Genomic DNA, 17956 nt, shown 5'->3' on the forward strand with positions numbered 1-17956 from the left:
AGACGTTAGTTTCTCGGTTACTCTCTTTTCCAACAGCAAAACAGCCGCACTGCTCTGCTCTGCTCTTGGCAGTTGTTTCCTTTGAGACTATGAGGTGCTTTAGTATGATTGCAATGGAGGTGTCTCAGCTAGAGGACACTGTGCAATGTTCAGCCTCAATTAATCTCCAACGCCAAGCCTATTCACAGTTGCTCTGTTACCCCAAACCCTTGCACTTCATGACAAACTCTCATCCTCCCGGTTTTCCTCCCAAACCTCCTATTTAACTTTTCTGTGAATTTTCTCTTCCTTGAAAGGAGTACATGACTCCTACTTTTGGAGACGCAAGTGGAGCAGGAGAGATTTGAAGAACTCCAGGACTGGAAGACTTAGGGGTCTAGCCCACTGTGCAATCCCTGCCAGCCTACAAGTGAGGAAGGAACCCAAGCCTGGTTATTTCTTGAGGGAGCAGCTACATGTCTCCATTTCTGTTGTTCTACAGGTCAACTTACAATTTCTCTTTGTGCTGGGTACACTGAGATGATATGGCTTCAGGCAGGCAAATTGTTTGAGGAATATCTGGGACAGAGGCTTCTACACCATACTGTAGCACCCCCGCATCCCAAACACACACACTGCAGGGGTGCTCTGAAGCTAGTTCAGGGAGAGAGGAGCCTGGAGATAGCAATTCCTAGACCTTTCCTCTCCCACGGCTGTATTTCCACAGTGTATTGGGGATCTCTGTCTCTCATTCAGTTGTTTCCTCTGGACATTAGCCTCTCTTGCTGTCCCCAAAATACTCTCAATCAGCTCTTCACCCTGCCTACAATGTTTCCACTGTCTATGGCCGAGTATGAACTCTCATACGCAGGGAAACCATCCATCCTGTGGTCATGTCATTCAGTAAAACTTCATAGTTGCTTCAATCTATTGCCTGTACTTTATTTCACATTTTAAGCATCATTCCTTAGTCTCCGAATATCTGATTTCTGTCTCACTGCCCCCTCCCTTCATGCAGGATGACATTCTTTTCTGCTCATGTCCTTTCAGGCGCTGCTGATCTTGAAGCTCCTCAATTACAACCACTTTTCTTGTGATGGTGACACCCTAAGAGACAACAGCAGCTGCCTACAAAGGGCCTCTGCCATCTGTTTCCTCTGCCACTTCTTTGAGACAGCTCTAGTTATATACAGAAAAATATTTATCACAGTTCCTTCACTCCCTCACTCAAAAATGAGCAAAAGAAAAATGTTGTCTTTCATGATTCTGCCACTGCCCTTCAAAAAACCATGACCCTGAGACTAAGGAAAAGGGTAATGCTTGAATCTAAAAGGAGGCAACAGAAATTCTTCATGATTGATATGTTGAGACCCTGTACTCTGAAGGCGATTCTGGGGGGCATCTGCATTTGGAAATGAATCCTCATGGCTGTCTGAAAGGCAAAAGTCAGAGCCATGCCACTTCATCTCAACCACCAAGCTTTCATACCAATCAAATCTGAAAGGAGATGCACACGTAAGCGTGCGTGCACATGCAGACGAACACAGTTGTCCACCCTTTTCCACCACCTCTCCATAGAGGCTGTATAGGATGGGATCAAGAGGGATGGTTGCTACCCAGCAGGACTGAGGGCTAGAAATGTAAAGGGAAGAGAAGAAATTTCATCAGGGCTAAAGGCTGGGGGAGAAAATGGTAGACATGAGAGATGAAGTGGAGAAAAAGGGAAGAAAAAACAGTGAATTCTGAAAGGGACTGGTGGACAGAGTGAAAAAAAATGAAAACAAGAATGAAGAAAAATTGAAAGTAAGAAAGAAAAGTATTAGGCAATATTTTCAGGTGGAAACAAAGATCCAGGAACAGATTCTCAGAAATTTACTGGTCACAATTTACAGGTCACAGGTTTCAGGAGTCAACAAATATGGTTGGATCAAAAGTGGTTTGATTGACAGTACTTGGTCTATGATACTGAATGAACATGACTATAAACCCAGGAAATATTCAGTGTTCAAGTGTGATCCATCACACTGCAGCTACACTGGTGGTATAAACAAGACCTGAGGAAAGAGAGACATTCTCTGAGTGAAAGCAAATTTAAGAATGAAATGTAGTTATGAAGCAGTGGGAGGAGAAAAATAAAACAGACACTAAAAAAAATCATGTTCAGGAAAATGAAAACTGATGGAGGTGGATAGTGTTATTTTTTATTTGACAGAATGTATACTTTATACAACAAGCTAAATCAGAAATTTATAGTTGTTCTGCTCCTAGCAAAAACACACATCAGAAAAATTCCTACCCGTGGACTGGATGGCATTGTATTCTCAAGTTTTTGTATACCATCCTAATTTTCTGTTTTTCAAAGCTAGCAGGTAGGTGTATATGCTCTGGGGGAATAGGAGGTGCAGGATAAAGTCCATACACTTCTCTAGGGAGTTATAGATTTGATAGGAAGCTAGTATAAAAACTCCAGCAGCCTGTGACACAGAAACACAAGTGAATTTCACCTATCCTGCAGGGTTTGTTATGAAAACCCTGATTGTGTAGTTTGGAATTTTATGGGAAAGCTTTTCTGTAACACAAAAAGGATAAGTGGGGCTGGGAGACAGAAAGCTGTCAGTAAATAAAAGAGATTCAACGAAAGACAGAAATGCAGAAAGAAGAAAAAAGAAAGGGGTTCATGGTCACCTCTGCCATTTTACACCTTCACCAATCCAGTGTGAGGAGTCTGTAGGAGGATCTTAGCTTCACAGGGAGGGTGGCCACGTTGTATTTTTCTGATGAAGGTGAAAGACAATGAAAATGCAAATAGTTACCAAAAAACCAGAACTACTGCACTGGGTGAACAGCTGGCATAAATAAGGGCAGAATATAATTAACTTTGAGGCCGTCACACCCACTCACACTAGGAGGTAATTTAGCCCCCGGTTTGTTGGGTACAGCATTGGCAAAACAGGGACACACAGTGACCTTGGGGGCATGGCTGTTTAAAGCACACGGAGCCCTTCTTCTGCCTCATTCTCCCCTTGCCCACATGGACAGTGTAAGCACCATGTCTCCATCTGAGCCAGGGAGGCTGCATCAGTGGAAACAAGGGGAGAATCAGGCCTTCATCTCTTGGGTAGAGAAACACTATGGAATTGTTCATCATCAGATGCCAGTTCAGTAACCATTTCCACAGATACAAGAGAAAAGACACAACCTCATTTCTAATTTAGTTATGATGGCATCAAAGAGACCCACAGCCTATTGCTTTCTGGGAAGCAGGGACTTCAACAATAATAATTCTTCATGCATATATAGCACCTTCATTGCTAACTACTTACTTTATACCCTAGGGTGTGAAGAAAAAGGACTCCACTTAATCCCATATGGTCTTAATTGCTCTCTATCCCAGATCCTTCCTAGCAAAATATGATAGAAATACCTAAACTTGCTGTTAATTTGTCAAATTAGGGCAGTCTTTGACACTAGCAGAAACACAGGGCCTACTTTGCATCTTATTTTGCAACCGCATAGCATAACATCTAGAAACAAAAGAAATGCCAGACTAAGTAAATCTGAGCTCTGTTTAATCTCTGACAAATGTTTCAGGGAAGAGGCAAGAACCACATGGCAGTCAGATAGGGGATAGACTGCCCTTGTGAAACGTTATCCTAGTTTTTATGGCGACTGGCTTAATTGCTGAATTACGAAACACCCAAAATGCTGTTCACATCCATTAGGAGGATGCTTAATTTTTGTGAACTGTGTCGTAAATGCCCACTTGCTTGCTAAATGTTGTTAAAATCTTGGCCACGGGAGCTCCGGTGGCAATGAGCTCCACAGCACTGATACGCATCAAATGAGAAAGCTTTAACTGGGTCTCCGGTGACTCACGTCAGGTCCTCTTGTCTGTGTGTTACAAAATGGGGAAATCAAGAGCTACTGATCCATCTTCTCTAGCCCATTCATTATTCAATATGATCCAATTGCTTTCCCTCTCGTTCACCTCCTTTTCCAGGCAAACACATCTAGTCTTGCAGGCTGCCTTCATACGCACAGTCTTTTCTACTCCTCCTTGTCCCTGTCCCCCTTTTAAGAACGCTCTTCTGATTTTGCAGGTCCCTCCCTCAGATGGCCCTTGCTCCTACACTCTCTGCTATCCCCCCTGTTCTACTCCTTATGCCTGGGGATTTCACAGAATCATAGAATGGTTTGGGTTGGAAGGGACCTTCAAAGCTCATCTAGTCCAAGCCCCCTGCAATGAGCAGGGACATCTTCAACTAGATCAGGTTGCTCAGAGCCCTGTCCAGCCTGGCCTTGAATGTCTCCAGAGATGGGGCATCGACCACCTCTCTGGGCAACCTGTGTCAGTGTTTCACCACCCTCATTGTAAAAAATTGCTTCCTTATGTCCGGCCTGAATCTCCTCTCTTTTAGTTTAAAACCATTATCTCTTGTCATGTGATAACAGACCCTGCTAAAAAGTCTGTCCCCATCTTTCTTACAAGCCCCTTTTAAGTACTGAAAGCCACAATAAGGTCTCCCCAGAGCCTTCTCTTCTCCAGGCTGAACAACCCCAACTCTCTCAGCTTGAAACTCTCTCATCCACTGAGCTGCGGTGGTTCATGTAGAGCCCTTCACAGGCCGCAATTCCCCTTTTCCCACGAGCCAGTGGAACCCTCTGACCTGAGTTACTGAGATTCGAGCAGCCGATCATCAAGACCCACCAGGCTTGGAGAGCCCAGCCCCATTCATCTCACCCCCTGAGGCATTCCTGAGAATCTCAGGGAAAATCCTCCTCCTGTAAACAACTTGAAAAGGACGGCTGCTTGGTGAGACACTTTTTTGTGACAACCAGAGATCCTTCTCTGTAGTGCACAACAACTGCCCCAGGGTTATGGCTGCAGAGACCCTTATCTTCCATTTGGATGTTGGCCTGATCCATGACTGAGGATTGCCAGGGAGGGTATTTAGGGCTGTTGTGAGCTCCTTCCAGCCCAGTTGCTGGCTGCATGCAGATGAGCCAGCTCATCAGCTGAGCTGCTAGTGAGCCCTCTGGCCACGAGAGGTTAGAGGCAGCAAACTGGAGGGATGTTGGCTTGACCACAGGCAACAAGCTATGAGGGCAGATGAAAATGGGGCCTGGGTCTCACCCCCCTCAGAGGTAGCTGAACTGCCCTAGGGGCAAGAGAAGCCGGTGATAGCAACCAGTGTCATACACTGCTTGGAGGAGGGGTGACACTGGCCAGAGAAATGAGGAGGGGGAGAGCTGGAGGAGGATTGGAAAAGAGTTGCTTTAGAGCACAGAGGCAACATAGCCCCAAAAGAATGGGGTCCTTCAGCTGGGGGGAGTGACTGTGTGTGAGGTGAGGAAAAGCCAGGGGAAATGATGGCACAGAGAAGAGGAAAGAGGACAGACAGATGAGGTGGCAAGAGCAAAGGGGACAAAAGAGAGCAAGGACAAGATAATATAACCGGGGAAAGAGCAAGGGGGTGGGCCTCAGAGAACTTGAAGAGAAACTGGAAGAAGTAATGAAGGAGAAGCTGCTTTTGAGAGAAAGCACAGAAGAGACATGAAGATGAAAGAGAAAAATAAAGAGGAGAAACAGGGGAGGGAAACGAGAACAAATTAAAATGGAGATGGATAGAATGAGTCAAAGATGGAGGGTGAGGAAAAAGCTGGGGTCGTAGAGGCAAAGGAAAAATTACTTTTAGGTGTATTTTATTTACAACATGTTCTGCATATCCCTAACCTGTTCTGTCCTGTGTTTCCCCTGCTGGGTAGCTGTCACCCCGGGATGGGGGCTACAGGAGGAGGAGAGGGAGCGAGAGCCCCGCTGCTACCCCATTTCCCCCGGCAGCAGCCCCCTTCCCTCCCCGAGAGCCCCTGCAAAGGAGAAGGTTTCATGCCCGTGAAAGGCAGCAGCACATCCCCTGACAACGAGTGCAATATGGAAGGGAGAAGTAGCGCAGAATGGAGCAGCGAGGGCTCCCCCTGGGATAAACCAGCTATGCTTGATTGGGAATCCGCTCTTAAAACAGGGGCAGGGGGCAGAGCCATCTGAGAGCCTGAAATGTTCCCTGCTCCCCTCCCCACCCCCCCACCCCCGGCAACCTCCTCGCCTACTGCTTTTAAATTAAACAAATATGGAGATTCTGCTGGCAAACCTCAGCAGTCCTCCTCCCCCAAAACTCTTGCTTAAATCATACCAAACCACAGCGAAGTGAGACGGGAGCTCCGAGGACTGCGTGGGGAAAGGGATGGGTTAAAAGGGAAGCATCAGATAGGAATAGCTCCTGGTCTCCCTGGCAAAGAGACATTTGTTCTATCTCTGTGTAATTTCTTTATACATTATTGCTGCCACACTGCATCTCCATGTCCCTCCCACTGCATTTCTCTCTCACTCTCTTCAGCAAGGCAATTTCTGGTGCATTTCAGGACAATATTAACCCGTTCCTCTTTCTCTGTCTGTAGGAAGATTAATAATTTAAAAGCAATTTAAGAATCAGTTCTAGCAACTCATTGGTGAGGAAAAGCATTTCTTTGTCAAATCTTACAGAAAAATTGAGCTTGCAGGTCTCAGCCCCTCAAATCTCTAGCTTCTCGGTGACTTACAGTCAGGTGTGAATTTAAGCTGAGAGGAGAACCAAACCCACCCAAGTCTGGGATCCTGAGTAATTCTCCCTCACCATCTGCCATCCCACTTTTTAAAATCCTTTGTCTTCTTCATCCAAGGCCTGTCCAGCTCTGCATCTTCCTCCTCCCCAGCAGATGCAATGCCAGCAGCAATCAACTATGTGCCGGTCCATTGCCTCCTGCTGCACCTCAGGGCTGTGCTAGGCTGCTCCCAGTCCTCATCCACGAAGACATGGAGAGCCTGACTTAATCTACTGCTATTTTCACTGCATGTTCAGAAAAGCCCCTGGAAGCCCCAGTAAGAGTCAGAGGAAAGAACCCTGACAGATTTTTCGATCCCTGGAAGTGGGACGGCAGGCATTTCTGCAGCACAAAACTAGGGATGCTGACAGAAACAAAAGGTAACAGAAAGGAAATTGGGAAAGGTGTGAGGGAAGATAAGAAAAAACCACTCATAAGATGGGTGGGAAAGGGAAGAGGTGGCCCGGGAACAAACAGCAGTGGGAGAAGCCAGCGCAAGGAAGCAACACAGCAGCAGAATTGTCTGGCAGAAGCTTGTCCACTGCCTGTGCCCTGCCTCCCTTTGCTGTCAGCTCTTCATTTTTGCAAACATTGAAACTGCACTTAACTCTCATGAGCTGTTTGGATATAACAAGCTGGAAAAGGAACGGATCAGCTCATTAATTTTCCTTGGGAAGGGTCTCTAGGCAGGAATTATTTTCTGCACCAAGATCCATTCAATTACTTGCCTTCACACCAGTCAGATCTACAGGGATGTCTAACCCCATGCGCATCACTCATGCCTGCCCGCCCTGGACTATTCTCTCCCTCCTTCTCAGTATAAAAGCCTCCCAGACCTATCCCTTTCCTAATAATAATGACAACATGACAAAACCAATAACCTACAGATATAAAATACATTTCATTTCCTTGCTTCATAAGACCCTGATAAGGCATCGTCGCTCACTTTTTGAGATCCTGTAGGAGATCTACAGGAGCTAATGAAAGAATTAGACAAGGCATCACTCATAATAAAAAGTGGTTTTAAAGCATTCCGTGCCAAGAAGGAATTAGGCTGGAAGATCTGCAGCCATTTCGAAGTTGTAAGAGGTGCAGTATCCACGTGTGGCATGAGCTTGCAGATCTCAGTTCCTTGGTGTATGTGTGTGTTTTGTGCCTACACAGTTAAAGGGCTGAGAAAGGCCGTTTTTCTGGAAGAGTAAAGATTTTCAAATGGTCTGGAGACACATTTGAACAACCTCAAAGACTGAGAAAGGATTATCTCGAGGAAGATGAGGAAAAAATTCAGAAGTGTGATCTGCGGTAAGGTAAAATGACACCACCTTTCTCCTTTAGCCCCAGAGTGGAACAGTGGCTCACTCTAGGACACAAAAAAGGGAGGAAGGACATCTCAATAGAGGAGGAACACCCCAAATGATACTCCTCTTTGGAGCAATACAAGGATCTGAAAATGCTGACTGAAAGTCCACTGTGGAGAACAGAATGACTGGAGAGAGGGGAACCCAAAAATTGAAAGCCTGGGGACCAAATTGTCCAAGAGGAACTTGCAATTCTGACCGCAGCATATCTGTGTGTACAGCCTGGGACATCACACATTCATTTTTGCTACTGGATATCTTGGCCAAGAAGAGAAAAGACAATTTAGCACGATACTGTAAATACAGGGCGTCCACCATCTCTCACAGCCTACAGTGTTGACTAATGCTAGCATTCCCCCACATCCCCCAAAAGGAAGACAACCTCGTCAGAGGCTTCCTACCAGTAGCAGGAGGCAGATTGGGCTCCTTCTTTGATTATTTGCATGTTAAAAATCCTCCTGCCCTCCTTTTCACTACCTCCCCTCACTCTGTAGACCTACTGTGACACCCACCCCAGGCAGCAGAAGCATCTCTGTCCCACACCTTTTGCCAGGTGCCTTTGCCATGCTGTGAATAGGGTGTGAGCAGACTCCAAGGGTTTTGCCCTTTTTACAGCCTCCCAGGACCAAGCCCTTCCTGACAAAAATCTGCCCATCCTCTGCATTGTGGGGGAAAGGAGTCTTTGCTGCACCCTTTTCCCTCCCGCTCGGCAGCAGGCAGCTTTCACCAGGAAAAGCGAGTCAACCAGGGACAACTTTCTGATTCCTTCTGCTGAGAAAGGAGATAACCCTCCTGCAAGCAGATCAGACATGACAGTAAGAGGTCTGCCATCCAGGGCTGGTGAGGATATTTGGCTGTGCTGTCCTGGGAGCAAGAGAGTGCCAGCCACCAGCCCATGCAGGCTGTGGGGCTGCAGGAAGACAAGAGGAGGCATCCCGGCAGTGACAGTGCCAGACCTGTGCCATATCGACTCATGAGGCAAACCTGTGCCCAGGCCCTGCTCAGCATGTGGCCATAGGGCTGGTTTTGCCTCCTGCTGAGATGCTCTTGCTCTGGAGCCTTTATCCAAGTTTTGGTGCAACCTGTGCCCTCAGGCTAGGTACTCAGAGCTGGGCTCAGGTCCTGTGTGCTGCATTGCACCCTCCTACCCTGCTCGCCCCTTCTGCCTGGTGTTCAGGGGCTGGAGGAATGGGCCAGCGCAACCCTGGCATGGCTAGGGTGAGCAAGAGCACCCTGCCAGGGCCATGCAGCTCATCCTCAGGCTGCATTTCACACCCCTCATGCAGTTGCTGCAGATTGAGTCCACTGGAGAGCATTAACAGGGAGGGCAGGGGGACTGGGCCGGCAGCATGGCATCGGGGGGCTGGGGACACTATGGAGCCTTTAATTGGAAGCATCCTGGCACTTTCCTTTGCCATGCAAGCCACTTATCCACAGTGCCTGTGGGGTCCTGTCAGATGTAAAGGAGAAGGACCCCCAAGCTCCTCCGATATGACCAACCTCACCCGCCCCTTCCTCCTCCCCTTTAGACTGCGTCCCTCTGGGTACGGCTCTGTGGGCAGATAGACATGATTTGAATTCACTGCTTCTCCTGGCTGGGGTCCTTATACCTCCTGTCTCCACTCCAGCCTCCCCCCACCCTCCAGGTTGGGGACACGGCTCAGGAAGGGAGTTCTTCCCTGCAGTCTCCCTTCCCCGCATGGCTTTGCATTTAGGCTTCCTTTTTTTTTTTCCTCCCCTCTCTCATTAATTTTTAATTAAGGAGATGTCTCCTTCCCTGGTTGTAATGAATAGCTGTGTGAAGGGCTTTTCATTTTTTATTAATATATCTGTCTATATATTTATCTATTTGGGGGAAATGTGTGCGTGTGTGTGAGCAAGTGTGTTTTAAATATCCCCCATTAATTTACTGCTATTGATTTTCTGGCATGGAGACAGCATATAGTATTCAGCATAGAGCTCCTCTGCAGGATATGTTAAAAGGCAGCAGTTTGGGTTGACAAAGGGCACTAAATGCAGTATGCGTCAAATAGACCATCGCTCAATGAAGTCACTTAGCTATTCAAAACATGTCCAGCCATCACTCAACCGTTTGCACCAAGAACGGGGGGGAAATTCACGCTTCTTCACAGGCACAACCATTTCCAAACAGCAGCTTTAGCTTGCTTTGGTGAGAGACATCAGGACGTACATAGTTCATTCAGTCCTCCCCACTGCCTTCCATCTCCCAGTGCCGGTCTTAGAAAATCAGTTCTGCGGTACCCACTCCCTGTTCTCTCCCATCTGGGAGCTCCAGGCACACCCAGCTCTGGCGGACACTGACAGACACAGACGTTATCCCTGGATGTCCATAAACCCCCAGCAGCCCACCCTCCAGCTGGGAGCTGATTCATAAACATGGTTTTTACAATGCCTGTAATGTGCACTCTTGTGCTCTCGCTCTCTCCTCTCGCTACGTGTGTAACACAAACCACGCATTTCCATCGGTTGTCCCTATCCCTCCAGCACAGGCTGAAGACCACCTCCCCAGCCCACACGTACACCAATCGCCGTACTGAGCAACACATATTTAAAAGCGAATCACAGGCCCCTCTTTTCTTTCCCCCTCCCTTAGGAACGTCTGATTCCAGAAGTTGGTTGCGGCGGTGTCTCTTCTGCCATCAGACATGTCACTGAGTTGCTGTTCAGTTTCACCACATCAGACTTAGGCTGATTTTTCCATTCAGAGACTTGTTTATTTTTAGCCTTTACCATAAACCTTAAAAAAAAAAAAAAAGCCCCAAACAAAAACCCACCCCCCCCCCAACAAACAAATGGGAAAAATCCCAGCTCCAAACCAAACCAATCAGCCACCAACTAGACCCCTCTGCACCTAGCCCAGTGAGATGTGGTTGCTTACAGACATTACGAAATACTCTGAACTCTGCTCAAGATGACTGGAATTGTTAGATTTACTGTATGAGGCATTTTGGACATAATAGGGTTGCTCCCGTTTCTTTCTTTTTCCTTCCTAATGTGAACTAACAATTGCACCTAAAGTGCTTTGCAGTCACCCCCTCACCACATCACCCCTCACTCCCAGTCTTGTCTTTGCAAATAAGCCATTTGCAAAAAGAGCAATTGTTTCACTCTGCGGTTACAGCCAGAGCACAGCAATAATACAGCATTTTGGCATTGCTTTCCCAGGCAATACAAACAAGCCGAAGACAGGCAGACTGCACAGTTGCTTTTTGAAAGGGTCTCTTGGTGTTTTTGTAACTCACACGTTATTCCAGTTGGAGCGGGGAAGTGATTTTTTGGGGAAGGTGAGGAAGGGGGGTAGGGGGGATAAGAGGAAGGGAGATGGGAACAGAGCAGAGAATGTTTTGCCTGTCTTCTTGTCTCTGTGCCCTGAGTAACTGAGCCCACTGCCCTCGATCCCTCGTGAAAGGAATGAAGTGAGAAAATGGTGGAATGTGAAGGGATTTATTTGGAGGGGGGGAGAAACATGGGGTGGTGGGAGAGGAAAAGGAGGGGGGGCCGGTGTGGAGATCCAGAATTAAATACCTTCCAGGCAGCACGTTCTCCATAATCCAGAATGGGTCATGACTTCCTCGTTCTTTTTGCTGGTTTCGTTCTCACTGACAGTTTTAGTCTTGCAAACCCCTCTGGAGTAAAGCCAGTAGTCGGTCCCCACAGCTATGGTCATCAGGCTGAAGGCAGCGAAAGCACCAACGGTGGTTAAAAGCATCTGAACACCTCTGTCAAAGAGCCCCATAATTCTTCATTATACAAATACCCAACCGCCTTGTGATTCTTGGGGTGTGTGTGTTTAATAAAATAAAAGAATAATAATTCCAACTAATAATATAATGGGTGTATATAGAGAGATAGATATCAAAAAAGGGAGGTAAGAAAGCCCACGGAAAAAAGTGTAAATTAGAAAGACCACACGGGAAGAGGCTTGCCTTTTAAATCGGAAACGTTCTGGTTGAAATATAAAAAAAGGAAAAAGAAAAAAAAAGAGAGAGAAAAGAACCAATAAAAACCAAACAAATAAAGAGAAAACCCCCCCAAAATGAGACGCCTTAATCCCTTTTTCTAAAATTCTGGTCTCCAGTTTCCATATGTAATGGCTAATTTGGAGATGGCTTCCACAGTGAACAGGGGAGCAGCAGCAGCATCCTCAACACAATCTCTCATTATCTGGACCTAGACAGTTAGAGACTGTAAGAGCAGAGATGCAACCTTCAGTCTTCTTGCTTAGCTCTGCAGCCTGCGCCATGAAAATCCTTTTCCTTCCCAGTTATCTTCCTTGGGTTTTTATTTATTTTTTTTTTTCCCGGCAGCGGCAGTCGCTCCAATCCTCTTTCACTTTTTCTTGCTTGCTTCTCCTTCCTTTCGCTCGCTCCTACCACCAAGCCAGACTGCCCAGTATACTGTAAGCCCTTGATTTCAGCTGAACAGGTGCCGAGGTCTTGCCTCCCATGGCTTTTCCGCACAGCCGCGGTGCTCGCTCCCGGCGGAGGTGGGCGAGGAGAGAGGGGGGCTCCTGAGGGGAAAGGGCGGGGGAGGGGGACAGGCGCGGCGCCCCTCCCGGGCGGGGGGCGCGGAGCGGAGCCCGGCTGCGGCACCCCCTGCCCCGCGGCGGCCCCCGGCGACTCCCGGGCCCCGCTACTGCATCAAGGCGGCGGCGGCGGCGGCGCGGCGCTGGACGGCTCCCCCGCAGCGGCGGCGGCCGGTGGTGCTGAAGGACAGCTCCCCGGGCGGCGGGGCCGGAGCGGCGCTGCCGGGCTGCCGCTGCTGCAGGACGGCTCGGCGGGCGGCGGTGCGGGAGGCGCGCTGCCGGGCCCGCGGTGCTGAAGGACAGCTCCCCTGCCCGCGCTGCGCGCCCTGCCCGCGCCGCCCGCGCCCCAGCATCCGCGGGCGGCAGCCGCCCTCCTCCGCTCTGCGCGGGCAGGCAGGCAGGGAGGGGCGGAGGGGGGGGGCAGCCTCTCCTCCCTCCCTTGCGCCTTAGCCCGCCGCTGCCAGCCCCGGGAAGGGCTGCTCGCCGCCGGCTGCCGCGGAGCCCGGAGGAAGGAGTAGCTGGGGCTCTCCCGCTTTCTCGGTTTCTGCCCCCCACCTCCGCCCCACAGCTCAGCCTCCTTCGCACCCCCGCCGTACGTGCCCAGAGCTGCAAGCGCAACCCGCACACCGCGGTTAGACCCGCGCTAAACTTCAGTCAGCCGTTTCTCTCCCCAGGAGACGGGTGAAATGTAACGTGGAAGGGTAATTTTAAAATAAGCATTTATAACTGTTATTCTTGCTGTTGTTATGATTTGTAAGTGTTTGCTCTTCACTCTTCTCGGGTTCGCTGCAAGTTGCATATGTTTTGGTGTTGCTCATTTTCCACCCCTCTGTCTCCCTCTGACCAGTGTTGTGTGAATCCCTGTGTTCTGACTTTGTCTTTATAGCTTTCTGTAAAATCCCAGTACCTACTCCAAGAAGCAGACATTTTGGGAAGATTCTTCACGAGAAAGGACAATTTATTATCATTACCATTATTTTGTTAAGAAAAGGAAACACCAAACTGAATCCCTTCCCTCCTCCCTCTCTTTCCCCAACGCCTGGAAAGCAATCCACCTTTCATATCCTCATTTTGCACAGAAAGATGCATGAGCTGAATGGATGCAGACTAAAATCTATCACTACTTAAGTTTCCTGTGTCAGACACAACCCGATAGTACCAGGAACACATACAAAATTGTGCAATACTGACATCTAAGTTTGTCATAATCCTCTCTCTCTTCCTCAGCAGTATCATTACACCAGGTTAATTACATTAGTCACCTCCTGGTTCTATACATGTAGCTGCTCATTAATGCAACGATAATAAAGAAAAGAAAGAATCTAATTCTTGATGCTACCGATTTTGTTTCTCTCTGATCGGATTCATTGTTCGGTGAAAAAGAGACCAGAAGAGCTGCTTTAGGTTCACTGCTGTTCTGTGTGGGAGAGCGGGGCTGAGGAAAGGAGGTGATGGGAAATTGAACCAGTTGGAGGGCTTCATCCACATTGCAATTTCATTACTCCATTTATTTCTCCTCCTTTCTCCTTCTCTGGGTGCAGACTGGAACTGCCCTTTCAGGACAATCTCCTCCAGGACTGTTAGACATGAAGGGCTCTACAGCAAACAGAAGTGGGGGCATTGGCTGCCCTACAGACCACCGATCATTTCCCCAATTTGGAGGGAACAGATGAGGCTGCCCTTGCCACTAAGACCAAGACAGGGGTGTTTACCAGCAAGCACTTACGGTGTCTGGCATCAGACATACGCAGATCACCACCAGCAGGCAAGAAAGGCCCTAGGGGAGGCAGGAGAAGGGATAGAGGGAGCAGTGGTAGGAGACAGTGCAGGCTGAGATCACTGACACATTGTTGGGGAACAACCACAGTCTCTAGCCTCACCTGGGAGACTCCTGGCCTTGCTCTCTGCCACAGGAGCTGGCCTTCTTTTTCTGCACTCGCTGGGCTGCCAAAGAGATGAGGATGGACAAAGGGAGTGGCCCCAATGCACCTTTAGCACTCTGAGTACAGCCTACTGCAAAAGTGCGGAGGATGGCAGCTGTGGACAGGATCTCTGAACTGTCATTCTTGATTCAAAGGAATTTGAGAGGCAGAGGGGTGCAGAGAACACTCCTAAGCTGGTGGGAGACTATGGCTCTACAGCGATGCCCTGTGGTTAGGACGAGGCTCAGTGAGACTCCTAAGTGGGAAAGCTAGTGAAGATCACTCCTTCCTTTATGAGACATTTCCACGGAAAGAATGAAGGAGCCTTCAAGAAAGAACGGATAAGGGAGGAATAAGTAATTCTTGGGACTCTGAATCATTTTCTTTTTGTGTTGGTGGTCGTGCCCCTCCAACCCCACCCCAGCATTCAAGTCTTCTCATTCTTCAAAGGAGGATAGAAAAGCTGGGCCAGGAGCCTGAAAGGCTCTGAAGAGGAAAAAACTTCAACTGTCTATTCTGGCACTCAAATCCATCAGGCAACAACATCACGTGTGGACAGGAAAGGCACTTTAGAAACCTGTGGAGCTCATAGCTCCAAGGCAAGTGGGCTTCTCAGTTACGCCGTATGCTCAAAAAAGTGTAGCACAGGTCTTCTAGTAATGCCACACAAGCCAACTGGCCAGAGAGGAGGCAAAAAGGTCTCAGGCCCTTTGAAATCTCACCCATGCTTACACAGCAGGGTCATTCAAAGAGGAGAGGGAGAGAAGGGGTGATGCTACATGTTTACATTTAGGGCTTACCTGTGTAGCCCATGTGGCTAAGTGTTTATTTTACTGCTACGAATGGCAGTGTTGCTTTGGGTCAGGCTATACCGGGCTGGACAGGTTGTCTCTGAGTTGAGGAACTTGCTTCTGGTGGTATCTGAGTCTAGTGAGACTAGTAGGCTAAGCACGTGGTCACTGCAGAGGTTCTGGATTTGGTCTTTCAGAGGACCCCAACACTGAGAAATTACAGGTTTCATCTGTGACAAGAAAATATTGCTGAAATGTCAAGGATTACTTATCTTTCCACTTAACAAATTCAGTCAGATAGAGGATGAAGCAGCAGCTGGGCCAAAACAGAGACCCTCAAACCAACCCAGAACTGTTGCCTTTATTACATATTTTGACAGCTTTGACAAGTTTGGCTTCAGGTGACTACAGCAACATGTCGTCCCTCAACTGCCAGCATGAGAAGGTCAGGTTTGCAGGGTAGTGAGTTCTTTAATCTCTGGCTAAGAGGAGTGAGATCTATGAGGGCTTAGAACATCTCAGGATCAGGATTAAACACAGCTTCCTGCCTCACACTTCCCAATTTCCAGAAATAATTCTCTTCCTGTTACCCTACTTATATACTCTTAGACCATTCACAATAATCTCTCTACAAGTCTAAATGCAGAGGAGAAGAATGGAACAAAGGCAATGCAAATGCCAGAACGTCCTGCGTGACTGCTTGTGCTGTGGGTAGATGCTGTGCTGAGATTTCATCTTTCCTGCAAAGAATCATTAAAAATGGTGATACAAAACAAGAATACGGAATAAAAACATCGTGGCAGGTTTTTACAACAGTCGCATCTTACTGAATAGCGCAACACAGAATGACATCTATAGAAGAGTAAGGAGAGAGAAATTAATAGTCTGGAGGAAATAGAGAGATTTTAAATTACATTTTAAATTACTTGAAATGAGAAGCTGATGAGACAGGGAGCTGCAGGAAGTCTGCTTCCAATGGCAAACCAAGAGTGCTGCTATTTATGGCGAGAAGGGGCAGAGCTGTAGGAAAAAAAGGGGTACGAGAAAGATGCAGGAAGGGAGATGAAGGGCATGAAGTCAGAAGCAACTCCATGGGATGGTAATGGCACTGAATAGAGTGTTTGTGCATGGAGTGCTGCAGTGAAGCTTTTCAGTCCATAGGAAAAAAAAGTCAGACAGCAATAGTTTATGAAAACTGGTGTCTAGGAATCTTCATCCTGGAGAGGCCAGCTCAGAAGGAGCTGCTCTAATGAGATGTAAAAGAGATGGACTTGATGCAGCTGTATTTGCAGGCAGAGCAGAGGTGTTAATAGACAGATGCACCAGCAGAGGAGATGTTAGGAAAAATAAATTGGAGTTAGGGTGATGTTTATCGAACTGGAAGACAATGGGGCAGAGAAGATAGAAGTGAGATATGATGCAGAAAGAATTATTATTTAAGAGATTTCACTGGAGAAAGTTGAAAAAAGTCACATATCTGTAGGGTTAGAAAAGCAAAGGGGGTGATCAGAGCAGTCATCACTGACCTCCAAAGCTGAGGGTCCCAAAGCATTTAAGAATTATTATTCACCTCACATCTGCATGTTGGTGGTTTTCTTAGACCAATTTAACAAACTAGCAAACTGAGGAAAGAAGATTTGTGGTTTTGCCAGAGAATCACAATTGGAAATGGTAGAGATAGAGATGGAGATGAAGATGAGATATAGAGAGATAAATACACATGGAAAAAGCCTCAGTGCTCCTCTCTTCTTATCTTCAGGTTCCTGTAACTTGAGGACCAATATAAAAGGCAGTTTAAAAACCACATATTAAAATACTACAGGAGATTCATCTCCAGTGTAACATTGTGAGCAGAAAGGAACAAAAAAGAAGGGACATACAGGATACAATTAAAATGAGTGGGTTTCCATGCAAAAGTGGTTCTGGTGCTGCCTGGAGAGTGCAATAAAAACTCCTGTGTTAGGCAGAAGTGGAACTCTAGCAGGGACCAAGTATGAGGCTGCAATAATACATACCTCCCTCAGTTTCTGACCTGTATCCTCTTCCAAGCTAACTGTTGTGCAAACAGTTCATTTAACCTCTTAACACTCTACCAAAGTAACATTCACTAGTTTGCAGAGTCACTGAGGCACTGAAAAATTCAGAACATAATTGAAAAGCCCACCAAAAGGAAAATATTTGCACTGATGCTAGTGGGATCTGGGTGCTGTTGTAAGTCAGTTGGGTACTCATGGATACCAAATAAATCTGTCCCAGATTGAGTCTTGAAAGTAGAACTCTTGTGCTTTCCATGCAAGACTCCCTTGTCTCACGCAACCTTTTCTTCCGTTGAATGGTAACCTTTCCAATGTTTAATACCTGAAGATGGTTAGAAAAAAAAGTGTCAGCTCATGAGTCATGTGGGTTGATTTCTTCAAAAAGGCAAAGGTTTCCTTCTTTACTTGAAAGAGATAGTGGGAAAAGACTGTGATTCCCAGGATGAATTTTCCACCATCATGAATTGCTGGGATGTGAACTGTTTTGCCTCTCTTCCTCTTTCCATGCCATGCTGAGATTTGTATGTACAGCAGCCTCCTAATCAATAGGAATAGAAAACAAAAATCAATACCTGCAACCCATTAGCTCTAACAGAGGGCAGGCTGCTAACAAGTCACTCTAGCTGCAATTCCAGTATTTGGTAAAGTATCCTCAGTGAGGATATATGCACACATATAGATACAA

The 17956-nt window shown here is 47.3% G+C and overlaps 1 protein-coding gene across 1 annotated transcript in view; it reads right to left on the reverse strand.

Annotated features, from left to right (window-relative positions):
• The window catches only part of CACNG2 (calcium voltage-gated channel auxiliary subunit gamma 2), a 50387-nt gene extending 38654 nt beyond the window's left edge, over nt 1–11733 (reverse strand). Inside the window, exon 1 of the mRNA XM_065654871.1 lies at nt 11523–11733. Coding sequence (XP_065510943.1) covers nt 11523–11733 — 211 coding nt within the window. The remainder of the gene's footprint in view (nt 1–11522) is intronic.
• Between the last annotated feature and the right edge of the window lie 6223 nt (nt 11734–17956).

The sequence above is a fragment of the Caloenas nicobarica genome, chromosome 1 (assembly GCF_036013445.1).
Source record: "Caloenas nicobarica isolate bCalNic1 chromosome 1, bCalNic1.hap1, whole genome shotgun sequence".
Classification (NCBI taxonomy): domain Eukaryota; kingdom Metazoa; phylum Chordata; class Aves; order Columbiformes; family Columbidae; genus Caloenas; species Caloenas nicobarica.